Below are 17,016 nucleotides of genomic sequence, written 5' to 3'. Positions count from 1 at the left end.
CCATACAATGGAGTACTATTCAGCTGCATAAAAGAATGAAGTACTCATACGTGTTACAACATGGATAAACCTTGAAACATTGTGCTAAATGAAAGATGCCAGTCAAAAAGTCACAGAATATATAATTGTATTCATATTAAAGTCCAGAATAGCAAATCTATAGAGACAGAAAATATATTAGTAGTTGCTTAGGAATGGGGGTAGGGGGTGGGGAAGAGGGAATAGTAAGACAATAAAAAAGTTCTAAAATTGACTGTGGGAATGGTTGTACATATCTGTGAATATACCAAAAACCACTAAAATGTATGTTTTAAATGGGCAAATCGTATGTTATATGACTTACCTTAATGAAGCTATTAAAAAACAAAATAAAATCATCTATGGAGATCAAATGGAGAACAAAAACTCAAGAGAAAAAAAAAAGAAATCAAACAATCCAATTAGAAAATGGGCAAGAATTATGAGAAAACATTTCACTGAAGAGGAAATACAGATGGCAAATGAGCATGTGAAAAGTTGATTGACATCATAGTTATTATGGAACTATAAAATGTAAAAACAATGAGATATCACTATACATCTATCAGTATGGCTAAAGTAAAAAACCAATAACACCATCAAATGTTGGCAAGGATGTAGAGAGACTGGATTATTCATTCATTGTTAGTAGGAATGTACATTATTGGTGGGATGGTAAAGCTACTCTGAAAAACAGTTTGGCAGTTTCTTAAAAAACCGAACGTGCAATTACAATTGCCCTTCAGGGCATTTTCCCATTGAAACAAAAATTTGTGCTCACATAAAAAAACCTGTACATGAATGACTACAGGAGCTTTACTCATAATAGCCATAAGCTGGAAACAACTCAGATGACCTTTAACAGGTAAATGGTAAAAACAGACTGTGGTGCAGTCATAGCATGAATACTCCTCAACAATAAAAATAAACACACTACTGATACATGCAAAAACCTGGATGAATCTCCAGAGTTACGCTGAAGGAAAATGTCAATCCTAAAATGTTACACACTATACGATTCCATTTACATAACACTCTTGAAATGACAAAATTAGGGAAATGGAGAACAGATAAAAGGGAAACATGAAGAATCCTTGTGGTGATGGGTATGTTCTGTATCTTGACAGTTCAGTGTCAGTATCCTGACTGTGATAATAGACTACAGGTTTTCAAGGCATCATTGAGAGAAACTAAATAAAGGGTACATAGCATCTCTCTGTTTATTTCTTTCAACTGCATGTGAATCTAAAATTATCCCCAAATAAAAAAGTATAATTTAAGAAATAGTAGCAGACTTCTGGTTTCCAGTCTGGCATGTCAGGAGCTTAGAAGTTGCAACTCTGTCATCCTAACATCAAGGAAAAAGCTTACAAACTTAAAAAAATCAAGAACTAACCTTAGATCCATAAGAGAAGCAAGGTCACAGGGTAAACCATTGCCCCAAATTAGAGAAACATACAGGTAAATACAAAGAATCACAACTTACCACAATGGAAACCCCTGAGCAGAAATCTGTGGGAACCAGTGCTCAGGTAGGAAAACCTGTAATTGATGAATTTCTGGAGGCTTAGTGTGGACACCTCTAAGAGTTAAAAACTCTAAGGGGGCCCAGTCATTGAGGAGTGTGGGAGACCACACTTTCTTGAGTTTTACCTCCTGAAGCTCTACCAGGTTCTCATAGTGAAAATCAGAGAAAAATCCTCTCATGTTTCTCGCAGAGGGAGGAAAAAAGGAATCATTTTGAAATACACCAGAGCATTCTATTCTCAGGTTGTTCTCAGGAGAAACTATTTAACCAGAGCCTAAACTGCTGGGGTTTTATCCCAGTTAACCGACCTGGGAGAAGGGAAATACCCAAATGCAGGGCCCCTCTAGCCTTCCACCTGGGAAAGGGAAACACCATAATCAAGGATTCCAATGGCGAGGCAGTCCAAACTCTAAGGCACCAGCTCTAAAGATCGAGGGAGAATCCCTTCCATTGCTTGCTTGGATTTTTATGGTGTGGAGCTGACCTCACCCTTCTATTACACTTATTACCACAAAGGCTCAAAGCCAGCGGAACACACTAGATGGGGCCTGACTCCTTGGTAAGACTGGTATGGTCCAATGGGTCTATCTCTTCTCTGAATATAGCAACCAGATGACCCAGATTTCATCTCCAATCTTGAAGAGGTCCCAATTCTCCCCAAATCCAGAGAATTCTTTTTATAGGGAACCCTCCTCCAAAATTACAAGGCCATGTTCCTCCACTTTGTAGGGACCTCCCATACTATTCAGGAGTCACTGGAAGGAGTAGACTTGATAGCCACACTGTGAAAGAGACACTTACCCAGACTACCAGATTTTACAGTACCAAGGCAGCCCACAGCCCCCAAGCCAGCCTTCAGGTGCCAAGCTCTGCAACCCACGTCACACCTCCTGGGCCTGGAGCTCCCATGCCAAAGCTGTCAGGAAGCAATGTCTGGGACATTTCAAATAGCAGGAGGCCTTCTACTGGCAGCTCCCCCAATTGGGGGTGCCCAATGATCTTATATTGGGACAACCATGAAGTAAGCTCCTGTCTTTAAAACAAGTGACTATCTCACTACAGAGCCCAATCCTAATGGCTCAAAGGCCTTCAGAGAGTCCCAAGGCTCTCTCTTTCCCAAACAACTCCCATGACCTGCAGGCTTGGCAGTTTCCCAGAGAATTACGCTAGGGACTTGGCAGCGACTGCTGCCTACACAATCGCCCATTTACAACTCTGGTGGTCCACTGGGACAAATGCAATAACCAGACACTCCTGGCTCTATTAGACACAGAAGCCCAAGCCCAAGTTACAGTGATTCTAAGCTCAGTGGAGGACACCCCACATTCCTTTGCAAGGTGCACCCCTACTGACCCAGTGGAGCTCACTGAGATCTGCCTCAACTAGCAGTAGAGCCCATACTTGCAGTTCCACCTTGAGCCAGGCCTCTAGTGTGTATAGTTGACCCTGAACAACGTGGGCATGCAAAATGGCACAGCCACTTTGGAAGACAATTTGGCAGTTTCTTACAAAACTAAACATACTCCTACCATATGACCCAGCGACTACGCTCCTTGGTATTTACCCAAATGAGTTGAAAACTTACAGCCATACAAAAACCTGCACACAAGCATGTACAGCAGCTTTAGTCACAATCAGTAAAACTTGGAAGCAACCAAGGATATACTTCAGTACGTAGCTGGGTAAACTGGTGCAACCACACAATGTTATGTTATTCAGAGTTAAAAGGAAATGAGCTATCGAGCCATGAAAAGATATAGGGGAAACTTAAATGCCTATTACTTGGTGAATAAGCAAATCTAAAAAGGCAACGTACTATGTGATTCCAACTTTATGACATTCTGGAAAAGGCAAAACTGTGGAGACCGTAAAAAGATCAGTGGTTTCCAAGGGTTTGGAGTCGGGAGAGGAATGAACAGGGGAGCACAGAGGATTTTAAGGCTAGTGAAATTAGTCTGTATGATACTTTCGTGGTAGATACATGACATTTTATATTTGTTCACACTCACAGAATGTACAACACAAGAGTAAACCTTAATGTAAACTATGGGCTTTGGGGGACAATGACGTGTCGATATAGGTTCATCGATGATAACAAATGTACCACTCTGGTTGGGGTATATTGATATGGGAGAGACTGTACATGTGTGGGAGGAGGGAGTACGTGGGAAATTTCTATATCTTCTGCTCAATTTTGCTCTGAATCTAAAACCGCTCTGAAATATAAAATTTTTAAAAAGGAACAAAAAATAGTACTTATAGGAAAAGCACAAGACCCTCAAGAGTTCAATACAAGTTTTAAAGAAACAGACAGCTGAATACCGAATACTGGAATGCTTTTCTCTTGCTCTCTGCTTGACAAAACTTTACCTATCTTTTGAGGTCCCTTGAATACCACTTTCTCATTGATGTCCTCCCTAGCTTCCCAGCATACTTAGTCACTCATTTCCTTCACTCCCATCCTGCTATGACAGTCCCAACACCACGTTATAGGAGTTCTCTAAATTCAGTGAGCATCAGAATCCCCTGGCAGAGCTTGTTAAAACAGATTTCTTGCCCCTGCCAAGATTTCAATTCGGAGATCCTAATTCTGGAGCCTATGAATTTCTCTTTCTAACATCCTCTCAGATGATGCTGATGCTGTTGGTTTGTGAACCACACTCAAAAGTAACATGGGTGGTTCATGGGTGGCTCAGTTGATTGAGCATCTGACTTCAGCTCAGGCCATGATCTCACGGCTCGTGAATTTGAGCCCAACGTCGGGCTCTGTGCTGACAGCTCAGAGCCCGGAGCCTGCTTCAGATTCTGTGTCTCCCTCTCTCTCTGCCCCTCCCCAACACATGCGTGCTCTCTATCTCTAAAAAAAAAAAATTAAAAAAAATAAAAATAAAGAGTAGCATGGGTATGGTTCATTCTACATGTGGCTGGCTCCTGTAAGACTAAAAGCTCAGCAAGGAATCTCATCTAGCACATAGTAGGCACTGAATAAATATCTTACCTTTTTTTGCTTCTTTTTATCAGCCTCTTCCTGTAAATTTTGAAGGGCCCTTTGCACAAGTTTCATGTTCAAGTCCTGCTCTTCTCTGTATTCCTGCTGAGTATGCTCTGTCTTCTCTAGGAGCGCTTTTTGCAAAGCAGCCCTAAGTTCCTGTTTTGTCTTTCGTTTCTTTAGCTTATCCTGTTCATTCTCAAGTTTCACCTGTGCTTTGTCATTTTCCTAAGGTAAAACAATAATGAAGACAATGTATCAGTACAGTTGGACAAAACAAATAAGTGCAAGCATTTCACTTAAAAGATGAAAATCAAGGATTTCTTGGAATTTAGAGGGACTGTAGGATAGAAAACTTGCCTTTTCATTGCTGAGTCAGCAAGAAGGCTTTGTGCTGTGATTATAAAATAATAAATGGTTTTACAGTTTAAAATGCAGAAAAATATAAAGAGAAATCACTTTTAACCTTGTATCCCTCCCACACTACCACATTCAACATTTCAGTGCATTGGCTTTCCAGACTTTTCTATATACACCTGCAACTTCTGGATATGGATCTATTATTATGCAGCAATAGGAGCTCAAAAATGGAAATGTGCACATCAGCTGCATATACAAAATTAAACATATGCAAAATTACCAATAACAAATACTCCTTTAAAAGTATTCCCCCCTTCCTCTTATTTTCTTCTCTTTCTAACCCTCTGGGCTTAATTGCCTGGCCAATCAGGCAGTTTTAACTGGGGCACCAACGCTGTCGGGCATTGTGGGTTTGGTAAAATGCCTGGGCATGGTAAAAACTGAAGCATTAGCCCTCCTGCCAGAGGCAGCTGAGCCGTCCTAGAGGGATAGATAAGTACTTGCCCAGCTGGGACAAGAGACGACGTGGCAATAGTGAGGATGGTGTGCATTCCCAATGTGATTTAACCGAGACTCACAACAGCCATGATCGCCACGATCCCTGGTTTGTGAGAGAGAGAGTTATAGGCTAGACTTTCCCAGTAATGCCATGAACAGTAAATCCTGAATTGTGAGGTTCAAACGAAAATATGAAACCGAGCTGCAGCACCTAAGGAAAAGTAATGGCTATCAAACATGAAAGCCAATGCAATAGCCGGACACACTTTTTTTTAACAGTAAGTCTGACTACACCAGGAGGAAGCAATCAGCCAAACCCAGACTCTGAGACATGGGGGAGATGGGATGGGACAGCCGAGACCTGTTCAAGACTAAGAGATCTAAAAGCAGTTGGCCACGTCTTGGTTTCCCTGGGGTGGTTCTGATGACACACCTATTGTGCTGATGTAATGAATTTATTGCATCCTTCCCATCTCAAATGCACCCTGGCTTGAATAAGAAACAGTCACTCCCTCTAAAGAGACTATAAGACCCATGTTTGGATTCTTCTCTAAATATCAAATAATTTAGGCTATGATGGAAATTCGATGCTGATTTTAGATGATAAAAAGGAGTCACAGTTAGCTTTTTTAGGTCTGATATTGGCACATGTCAGGAAATGTCCTTTGTTGAGATGCACACTTGACATGTATTTAAGGGGGAAATGACCCTCCTGGTATTTATGTTTTAAAACGTAAAAATGGAGTGGGGTTGGGGGCAGGTAGAAGAAACCAATGTGGCAAAATTACACAGCTGCTAAAACAGGGAGATGGGTAGAGGAGGGATTCATTGTACTCTTCTGTGCATTTGAAAATGTTTACAATAAAACATTAAAAGGGGTGAAATTTATATAACATTCTCGAAATTACAAAATGATAATGATAAAGAATATATCAGTGGCTGCCAGGAGTTAGGATTGAGGGAGGTTATGACTATACAGGAGTAACTTTAAAGGAGTTTCTTTGAGGGGGACCTGGGTGGCTCAGTTGGTGAAGCATCCAACTCTTGATTTTCGCTCAGGTCACGATCTTGAGGTTTGTGAGTTTGAACCCTGCATTGGGCTCTGTGCTGACAGCCAGGAACCTTCTTGGGATTCTCTCCCTCTCTCTTTCCCCCTCCCCCACTCTTTCCCTCTCTCTCTGCTCTTCCCCCGATCTGTACACACGCTCTCTCTCAAAATAAATGAATAAAACTTAAAAAAAAAATAAAAGAGTTTCTTTGAATGGTGGAACAGTTCTGTATCTTGATTTTGGTAGTACTTACAAAATCTATACATGTGATAAAATTTCATAGAACCATATCCCTTCCCCCCAAGAGTGCATGTAGAAACTGGTGAAATCCAAAGGTTTTACTATATTTAAATAAAGAATAACTTTAATTGAAAGTATTATACCAATATTAATTTCCCATTTTGTTCTTTCAAATGCACTTTTTGTGCATGTTTATTTTTTATCCTGCAATTTTACTGAATTTGTTGATTAGATCTAATGGTTTTGGGGTACAATCTTTAGAATTTTCTCTATATAAAATATTTCCATCTGCAATAGAGACCATTTTACTTCTTCCTTTCCAATTCTGATGACTTTTATTCTCTTTCTTACCTAAGTGCTCTGTTAAGGACTTCCAGTACTATGTTGCACAGGAGTGGTGACAATGGGTACCCTTGTTTTTTTTCCTGATTTTATAGAAAAAGCTTAAAACCTTTTACCATTGAGTATGATGTTAGCTATGGGCTTGTCATATACTGTCATTATGTTGAGACACCTCCTTCTATACCTAGTGTGTTGATATCTCAGAACAGAAGCAGTTTCAATTTTCTTAGAGAAGCTAAAATATTTAGGCATCTTCCACTAAACTCTCTAAGAGAAAACAGTTTCAAACCCAGGGAAGGTTTTCAGGGGCTCTGAAAAAGCTTACCTTTAACATTTACTATGGTTCCAAATCTCAGAACTTGGGATTTCCCAGGAAAATATACCTTCTTCCTAAATTTGGTGGTATTAAAGTATCAGTTGCTAGAAGCTCTATATACATATAAAATTGCTACTTTTTTTAATGCTTTCATACATTTCCAGTGACACCTTTCTCTTTTTTTTTTTCTTTTTGAGAGAGAGAGAGACAGACAGAACATGAGCACGGGAGGGGCAGAGAGAGAGGGAGATACAGAATCCGAAGCAGGCTCCAGGCTCTGAGATGTCAGCACAGAGCCCCACGCAGGGCCTAAACTCATGGACCATGAGATCATGACCTGAGCCGAAGTATGACACTCAACTGATTGAGCCACCCAGGCGCCCCTCTAGTTTCTATATAGTAGGGGCAGTGACCTGAAATTATTGATTTTGGTGACTGGGGTGAAGGGAGCCTCTGTAGCTGTTGTATAATGCTTTACATAGGTCATGGAAGTCCTATGGAGTTATCCATATCAAAGAATGGGGGAATGTTGCCAAACTGCCACTTACCCTCTACGGTACTGCCCATGATTCTCACATTTCACCCTCACAACAAAGACAAGTGTCTTTTGCCTCATTTTTAATTTTTTAATTTTTAATTTTTTAATGTTTATATTTGAGAGAGATGTGTATACTAGCAGGGAAGGGGCAGAGAGAAAAGGACAGAGGATCAGAAGCAGGCTCTACACTGACAGCAGCAAGCCCCATGCAGGGCTCGAACTCATGAACCATGAGATCATGATCTGAGCTGAAGTTGGACACTTAACCAACTGAGCCACCCACGCGCTCCTGACTCATTTTTTAGATAAAGAACCCAAGTCACAGTAGTGAAGTCACTTGCCCTATGCAATGGGACAGCACTGTTAACTGGGCCTTGGAATCCCAGACTCTAACCATGGTCTGCTGCCCCTGTGAAGCAGCCAGGCCATTGGGCAAACCGCATGTAACCATGTCCTACACCCACTGAGCAGATCATCCTGTGACAAGCACTGTAAAAGGCCCACCACAAAGCGCGCCTCCTCTTCCTTCAGCTGCTGCGCGGCCCGCCTTTGCGCCTTGATGCTGGTGATCTGGGCATTCAGCCCCAGGCGTGTGTTCTCCACCAGCTCTTTCTGCCTCCTTGCCTCTTGGGCTTCTCGCTTTTCCTTGGCTAACCGGTCTTCCTCCCAGAGCTTTGAGAACATTTGCTCTTCCACCAGTTTCTGTCTTTTCAGTTCCTCATTAAAAGCTATCTGTGCTTTCCGCTCCTCACACACCTTCTTCTGATGGACACAAAACAAGTGAACACGGAGTTCCTCGCAGCATTCCCTGAAAGGAGAATTTTAAAAAGGCAAAAGTTAGCCTTCCATGAGACACGGCTCTGTTTAGGCACACATCTGCACAGACACTGGAGTAAGAAAAATGAAAGACCTAGACGTAGGCCACCAGAGCCGAGGAGACATGTGAGGGGCAGCAGGGACGTAGGCACCATGATGTCATAGACAAAACACAGGCATTGGAGTCAGGCTGAGCAGGCTTTGAATCTGAGAGCTGACATTTCTGTGTGACCTTGGATCAAAAACTAGACCTCTCTGAGCCTGTTTCTTTATCTGTAAAACAACTCTTTTTCAAGGTTCTGGTAAGGATCAGAGAAAATGGATGAAAATATCTGGTAAATAATAGAAGCTAAATAAATGGTAACTACTATTACTACTGTAGAGGAAACAGACGAGGCAAGGATCCCTGCACTGTTACAAATAGATTAAGGTTTTGGTAGGAAGAGACCCTGCATGCCATAGAAAGAGCTAAGGGTCAGCATGTCATGGTGAAGTTGACCCAATGCCCCTGGCTTCCTGGCAGGATACATGTCACTGAAGGGGGTTCTGCCAGAGCTGGGAAAATAGCCCAAATGCTGCCTTTTCATACCCAGGCTTCTGTCACCATTCCAGAAGAAATGCTCTTTCAGTAAGTGTTTAGACCTCATCCTTTCTTTCACGCTTGGTAATTCAAACTTCTTCAAAAGTTCTTCATTGAGCCCATTTTTAATTTAAGGGCTGCGATACTCAATACTGCCTACACTTTAGAATTACATAGAGGTATCTTTAAAGTTCTACTCTCCACTTCTTCCCCCTGCTACTCAAAGATTAGTTAAATCAGAATATCTGGGGGTAGCACCCAGGCATCTATATTTTTTCAGAGCTCCTCAGGAACTTCTGGCATACAACCAAGTTTGAGAACCTCGGATTCAAGGCAATGTTTATAAACATCAAGTCTTCCTGATTTCATCAAATTCAACATCAAGAAGCTAAAATTTGAGAATGGGCTCAGTAAAGAACTTTGAAGAATTTTAGTTGCTAAGGCTGAAAGAAAGAATGATATCTAAAATTACAAGAGTGGTCAATACCACAGAAATTGACCCTGTCGAGTATCATTCAACATTTAATAAAGACTAGACCCATTTCCCTAACTAAAGGGGAATCTCTGTGACGGCTGGGACTCAGGAATACATTTCAGGAATATATGCCCCATACTACCTACCCAATGTCCAATAAATAATTCTTGGTTAAATTGATTATATATACAGTCGCACTTATTAGCAAAATAGTGACAACTAGCAGTTACCTACATTCTATGAAAAGCTGAAAGAGATTCCAGAAGCTGAAATTGTTACATTATCAAAAAAACCAAAACATTTTAACATTGAAAAATGAACTCATCTGTCTGGGATTCATCTGTGAAATTCTATCAGAATTGGCCATGACAACTAACTAAAGTCCTTCCAAATCTTATGACTTATACTCCGGGAAAGTTATTCAATTAATGAAAATCTGAAGCCTAAGAATAACAAGTATGACTTATGATATTTTTTTTCTTAAAAAGAAAACCTCTTTCCAATTACACAACTAACACATGCAGAAAAACTGGAAAATACAGAAAAGTGTGAAGACACTAACAATATGCTTAATCCCACTACTCAAACACAACTGGTTTTAGCATGTTAGCATATTTCTTTCCAGTCTTGTGTATGTGCATTTTTACTACAATTGGGGTCATTCTGCATATCTACATACCTATATTGGTATCTCCTTATATCTTAATTTTCTCACCTAACGCTATAATGGGAATGTTTCTTCATGAAGTCTTCTTAAAAGTAATTCCTAACCTCAAAACTTTATTATAATTTACTAAACTGTGGAATAGAGGCTGGAGCCTATAATATATCAGCTTATTTAAACATTGCCTTATTTGATGAACATATTGGTTACTTCTGACTTTTACTATAATGTTGCAATGAATATTCTTTTTTTTAGGTTTATTTATTTATTTTGGAAGACAGAGAGAGAGAGAGCACGCAAGCTGGGGAGGTGGGGAGAGACACGGAGAGAGATAATCCCAAGCAGGTCCCTCACTGTCAGTGCAAATCCCAACACAGGGTTCAATCTCATGAACTGTGAGAAAATAACCTGAGCAGAAATCAAGAGTCAGATGCTCAACCTACTGAGCCACTCAGGTGCCCCTATAATGAATATTCTTAAGTGTAGCTCTTTCTGCTTATCTCTGATCATTTCCTTAAGGTAATTCCCTCCCTTAATATAAAATCAGAGTACAAAAACATTGTAAGGCATTTGAGGATGTATGCTGTCAAGAAATCACAAATTAACACTGTATGAAGATGCCCATATCAAGTATTTCTTTAGATCAATATGTCTTCAAACTTTTTTGATTATGTATCCCTTTCAGTAAAAAAATTCTATGTACCTACAAACAGGATTATTACTTGTACGTCATATGCAATTATTACTATGTTACTATATCACATAAATTATTAAATATATGCAAAAGTAAAAAAACCAAGGACAGATGAGATTAAAAAAAAAAAAACATCAAATATTTCTTCCCTACATCCTAATGATTCACCTATTCTCTTAACCTTGAGAACACTTGATTCAGGGATGGTCACCTTTATCTACAGACAGTATATCTATATTAATGATAATAATCATTGATAAGAGAAAAACCTTTTGTTTGTCAGTGCTTTACATAGTACTTTCACAGTAAAATCTTATTTTTTTATTTTTTCTTTTTTTTTAAATTTTTTTTTAACATTTATTTATTTTTGAGACAGAGAGAGAGAGAGAGAGAGCATGAACAGGGGAGGGTCAGAGAAGGAGGGAGACACAGAATCTGAAACAGGCTCCAGGCTCTGAGCTGTCAGCACAGAGCCCGACGTGGGGCTTGAACTCACGGACCACGAGATCATGACCTGAGCCGAAGTCGGCCGCCCAACCAACTGAGCCACCCAGGTGCCCCAAAATCTTATTTTTTTAAATACAGAAAGCCAGATTGAAACACATTTTTAAAATTTTACTTATTTTTGAGAGAGATACAGAGACAGAGAGTAATCAGGGGAGGGGCAGAGAGAGAGGGAGACACAGAATCTGAAGCAGGATCCAGGCTCTGAGCTCTCAGCACAGAGCCCAATGTGGGGCTCAAACCCATGAACCATGAGATCACGACCTCAGCAGAAGTAGGACACTTAACTGACTGAGCCACCCAGGCAACTCTCACAGTAAAGTCTTATTTTAGCAGCAATATCTTACTCAACATGTCTCCGGAGGCAAGGGAAACAAAAGCAAAAATGAACTACTGGGACCTCATCAAAATAAACAGCTTCTGCACAGCGAAGGAAACAATCAGCAAAACTAAAAGGCAATCGACAGAATGGAAGAAGATATTTGCAAATGACATATCAGATAAAGGGTTAGTATCCAAAATCTATAAATAACTTATCAAACTCAACACCTAAAAACCAAATAATCCAGTGAAGAAACGGGCAAAAGACATGAATAGACACTTCTCCAAAGAAGACATCCAGATGGCCAACCGGCACATGACTAAATGCTCAACATCACTCATCATCAGGGAAATACAAATCAAAACCACAATGAGATACCACCTTACACCTGTCAGAATGGCTAACATGAACAACTCAGGCAACGACAGATGTTAGTGAGGATGCGGAGAAAGAGGATCTCTTTGGCATTGTTGGTGGGGATGCAAGCTGGTGCAGCCACTCTGGAAAACAATATGGAGGTTCCTCAAAAAATTAAAAACAGAACTACCCTGCGACCCAGCAATTGCACTACTAGGCATTTATCCAAGGGATACAGGTGTGCTGTTTTGAAGGGACATATGCACCCCAATGTTTATAGCAGCACTATCAACAATAGCCAAAGTATGGAAAGAGCCCAAATGTCCATCGATGGATGAATGGATAAGATGTAGACATATGCAATGGAGTATTACTCGGCAATCAAAAAGAATGAAATCTTGCCATTTGCAACTATGTGACTGGAACTGGAGGGTATTATGCTAAGCAAAATTAGAGAAAGACAAATATCATATGCCTTCACTCATATGAGGACTTTAAGAGACAAAACAGATAAACATAAGGGAAGAGAAACAAAAATAATATAAAAACAGGGAGGGGAACAAAACATAAGAGACTCCTAAATATGGAGAACAAACAGAGGGTTACTGGAGGGATTGTGGGAGGGGGGATGGGCTAAATGGGTAAGGGGCATTAAGGAATCTACTCCTGAAATCATTGTTGCACTATATGCTAACTAATTTGGATGTAAATTAAAAAAAATAAAATTAAGAAAAAAGTCTTATTTTATCCTCATATGTGTCTTATAACTTAGAGCAGCAAGTAATATCCCCATTTTAGAGTTAAAGTAATTGAACCTCAGGAAACCTTATGGTCTTTCAAGCCACATAGCCAATAGTTGTAATATAAGCAACAGTTACGGAGTGCTTATTATTTGCCAGGCACTATTCTAAGCCCTCGACATGTATGAACTCTTGTAATCTTCATAGCAACCAATGTTGCAATGAACATTATTGCAATTTAATTATTATTATTGTCCCCAGTTTACAGATAAAATAGAGGCACAGAGCAATTAAACATCTTAGATAAGTTCATACATTTCATATGTGGTGGAACTGGGACTGAAGACCTGGCAGTCTGGCCCTGGAGTTTGAGTTCTTTGGTACTTCATTCTGTCACCTCTATCAGTAATTAACAGAGGCAAGACTATCCTCAAGTGTTCTGACAATACATCCTAGTGTATTCATTTAATAAAAACACTCCAAAACAAAACAAAACCAAAAAATGCCTACCTTAATCTGGGATTCAGTCACTAACTGTATATAAATATAGGACACTTAAAAACAAAGTTCATGATGCATCAAAAGCATGATCCATAAAAGAAATATTGATAAACAGAATTGCATCAAATTTAAAAATTCTCTCTATGTGAAAGACCCTGTTAAGAGGATTAAAAACAAACAAACTACAGACTAGGAAGAAAAATATTTCCAAAGCACATATCCTACGCAAAGGACTCATATCTAGAATATATAAAAAACTTTAAAAACTTAATAGGTAATCCAATTAGAAAATGGGCAAAGACATGAAGAGACATTTACCAAAGAGGATACACAGATACCAAATAAGCACATAAAAAGTTGTTCAACATCACCAGTCATTAGGGAAATGCCAATTAAGACCATGATGAGATATCACTGCATACCTCTAACAGTGACAGTATAAAAATCTTGGCAAGAACATGGAAAAACTTGGTCTTTTATACATTACTGGTGCAAATATAAGATGGTACAACCACACCGGAAAACACTTTGGCATTTTCTTTAAGAACTAAACACACATATAAAGATCCAGCAATAGCACAGGACAACTATCCAGGAGAAATGAAAATTTATGGTCACACAAAAATCTGTATGCAAATGTTCATATTAGATTCATTTATAATAGCTAAAAAGTAGAAACCATCAAAATGTCCTTCAGTAGTGAATGGTTTACACAAACCTAAGTATATCCGTACAAGGGAACACAAAGCACAAACCACTGATACGTGTAGCAACTTGGATGGACCTTACAAAGGCACCATGTTGAATGAAAACAAGCCAATCTCAAAAGAACAAATATTGTGTGATTCCATGCATGTAACATTCTTGAAATGGTGAAAGGAAAAAGAAAAGAGATTAGTGGCTGCCTGAGGCCGAGAATGATGGGGGTGAGAGGGGTGGGTGTGACCACACAAGGGAGATCTCTGTGGCACTGGAATAGGTCTGTATCTTGATTGTGGTGGTGAGTTAGATGGACCTACACGTGTGATAAAAGGAGACAGAACTGTACACACATGTTGCACCACTGTTAATTTCCCTAATATTGTGGCTATAGTTATGTAATATATAACCACTGGGAGAAACCGGGAGAAGGGTACATGGCACCTCTGTAAATGTATAATTATTTTGAAATTTAAAATTAAAAAAAAAAAAGAGAGAAATCACTGGCTATCTTATTATTATTCATTTAATTATTACTGAAAATAATGTCTCTGTTTGGAAGAATAAGAACACTAAAAATGACCCAATCAAATGGGTCACATGTCCCTGTGAATGCACATGTCCACCAAAGACATGTACAAGCATGTTCATAGCAGCTTCATTCTTAAGAGTCCCAAACTGGAAATAACCGAAATGCCCATTGTCTGGAAAATGAACAAATACGTTGTGGCATATTCATACAATGGAATACAAAAAGGAGGCGGAGGAGAAAGCAGTGGAGGAGGGGGAGTAATTTCATCTTGCTCCATATATGTGTTAAAGCTCCACTTAAATTTTCAATAATGGGGCCTGATTTAGCATCCTTGGTCAAAATTTAACCCTGACCCTTCACTCTCATAATGAATGAACACTATGTTTGATGCTCTGTATTAAAGAGTTGGCAGTATTATGTTAAAAGCACTATAAACAATTTGTTTTCAGATAAATTATAAAGCTGTAGGATATAACTGTTTCTTCAAAAAGATAACAACTTATCTAACTAGCAAGTTGTACAACTTCTCTGTGAAGCTATATACTTAGTTATACAAGATTTGTCTATGAAATCTGTAAGATGTTACCAAATTGATAGGTATTTTAACGGCCCAAATCAGTTTTGAACCTCATTGTCCTTACTGTTTCAGAAGCATTCACCAAGGAGTGGAAAATATATGAATGATCCATTGAAATTCATTTGCTAGTGTCCCCTTTGTCTCTCCCTGCATCTTCCCCTCCAGAAGCCGGTAGGAGTGTCCAAGTCCTATCAAGGACAAGGCATGAGGCTATACTTTACACAGGCTAGAAAATCCAAGTCTAATCCTGTCTTGGTTACTACAAGCTTGAAGAGTCAAGAAAATTAATACCTGTGGAACTCAAGTTACCTATATGCTAGATGAGGAAAGCAGCAAGTCCCTTCTGGACATATGCATTACTACCACTCTGGTTTTCTTCACTGCCCTCCTCCAGCAGGTCCCTAAGCCTTGGAACTTGCCATTCCCTCCAGTGTGAGCAGTTTAATTTACTCTGTTGGCACAGCTGTATCTGCGATCTGTATGAACTCCCCACTGAATTAGCTTACTTGTCCTCTGGGCTTCTACCAGGAGGATTTAGGGCAGTCTCTATGATTAACAGCAACTTCATGGCAGAGAGAGAGGAGATGGCAAAAGCCTTGCCTCTGAAACCATGTTTTGATCTCTCTACATGCCTGGTTTTGCTGTTTTCTCACACCTGTTGACCTTTGGATTTCTCATTGGCTCCAATTCTGCATGCTGTGAAAAATGAACTCTTACATTCCTTCTGAATTGTGCTAGACTTTAATTCGGGGTTTACATTAACTTTGTTTTGTTACTTTGTTACATTACTCTGTTCCCGAATCCAGAGTAACATGATACACAAGCTGTCCCACTCACATTTGGTGACCTGATAGCCTAAGTGACATTTGTTTTTGTGTGAAGCCAATCAGTCTATTATTCAATCCCAGAACCTGGCACAAAGTAGGGGCCCAGAAATAATTATTTAATTACTGAATGATAATGGCTATGTTTTAAGCATTGCCAGGTGATACTTGAACTTTAAAAATCCCTTCTGAAGATAAAAGTCTTAATCAGTTACTCCAAAATTAAGAGACTGATAAAGTGGATAATTGGGGGCATTCCACAGGTCACATCATGTGATCATCACTATATTAAGAGACATGAATGAAAAAAAGGGGGCAAAATGAACACACCATCCTGAGATACATAATGGTAATTCTTGATGCGCACTCTTAGAAGGCATTATTAGAGCCACTGAAAATATAACTGAGGAATTACACATATAATGAAATTATAAATATGTAAATGTGCTCTTGCTCTAAGAGTTGTAGATCTAAGAAGGAATACAACACATTGAGGCTTTTTAGTATACCTTTGCTTTAGAAGGAAGGAATCTCTCACACTTTGTGAAATTAAAAGCCTTCGTCAAGCTCTTCATGATATAAATCATCTCAGGTAGTTCCATTCAAATTTTCCCTCTGTAACTAGAGTATTGGTCTGAAATGAGAGTATAAATTCAGGGTATTCCCAAAAGGGAAAAAGCAAAACAAAAAGGGCTGATGAAGACAACCACAGGATTGGAGTGCGCATAGTGAAGACCAGAGATCTGAAAACTGAGAGTCACTGTGAGTCTGGGTCAGGAAGTGGATCAAAAGTTAAGGTTAAGACTCCAAGGACCAAGAGGCCAGTTAAGTAAACAATAAAGAACAGGGAACC

General features: G+C 39.5%; 1 protein-coding gene across 1 annotated transcript in view; it reads right to left on the bottom strand.

Annotated features, from left to right (window-relative positions):
• The window catches only part of CFAP53 (cilia and flagella associated protein 53), a 36,841-nt gene that overhangs the window by 8,069 nt on the left and 11,756 nt on the right, over positions 1-17,016 (bottom strand). The window contains exons 4-5 of the mRNA XM_049620077.1: positions 8,383-8,686; positions 4,545-4,763 (exon numbers count right to left, since the gene is read on the bottom strand). Of these exons, the coding sequence (XP_049476034.1) occupies positions 4,545-4,763; positions 8,383-8,686 (523 nt within the window). The remainder of the gene's footprint in view (positions 1-4,544; positions 4,764-8,382; positions 8,687-17,016) is intronic.

Source organism: Panthera uncia, assembly GCF_023721935.1.
Source record: "Panthera uncia isolate 11264 chromosome D3 unlocalized genomic scaffold, Puncia_PCG_1.0 HiC_scaffold_8, whole genome shotgun sequence".
In the NCBI taxonomy this organism is placed as follows: Eukaryota; Metazoa; Chordata; class Mammalia; order Carnivora; family Felidae; genus Panthera; species Panthera uncia.
This window is presented reverse-complemented; position numbering and strand designations above follow the sequence as displayed.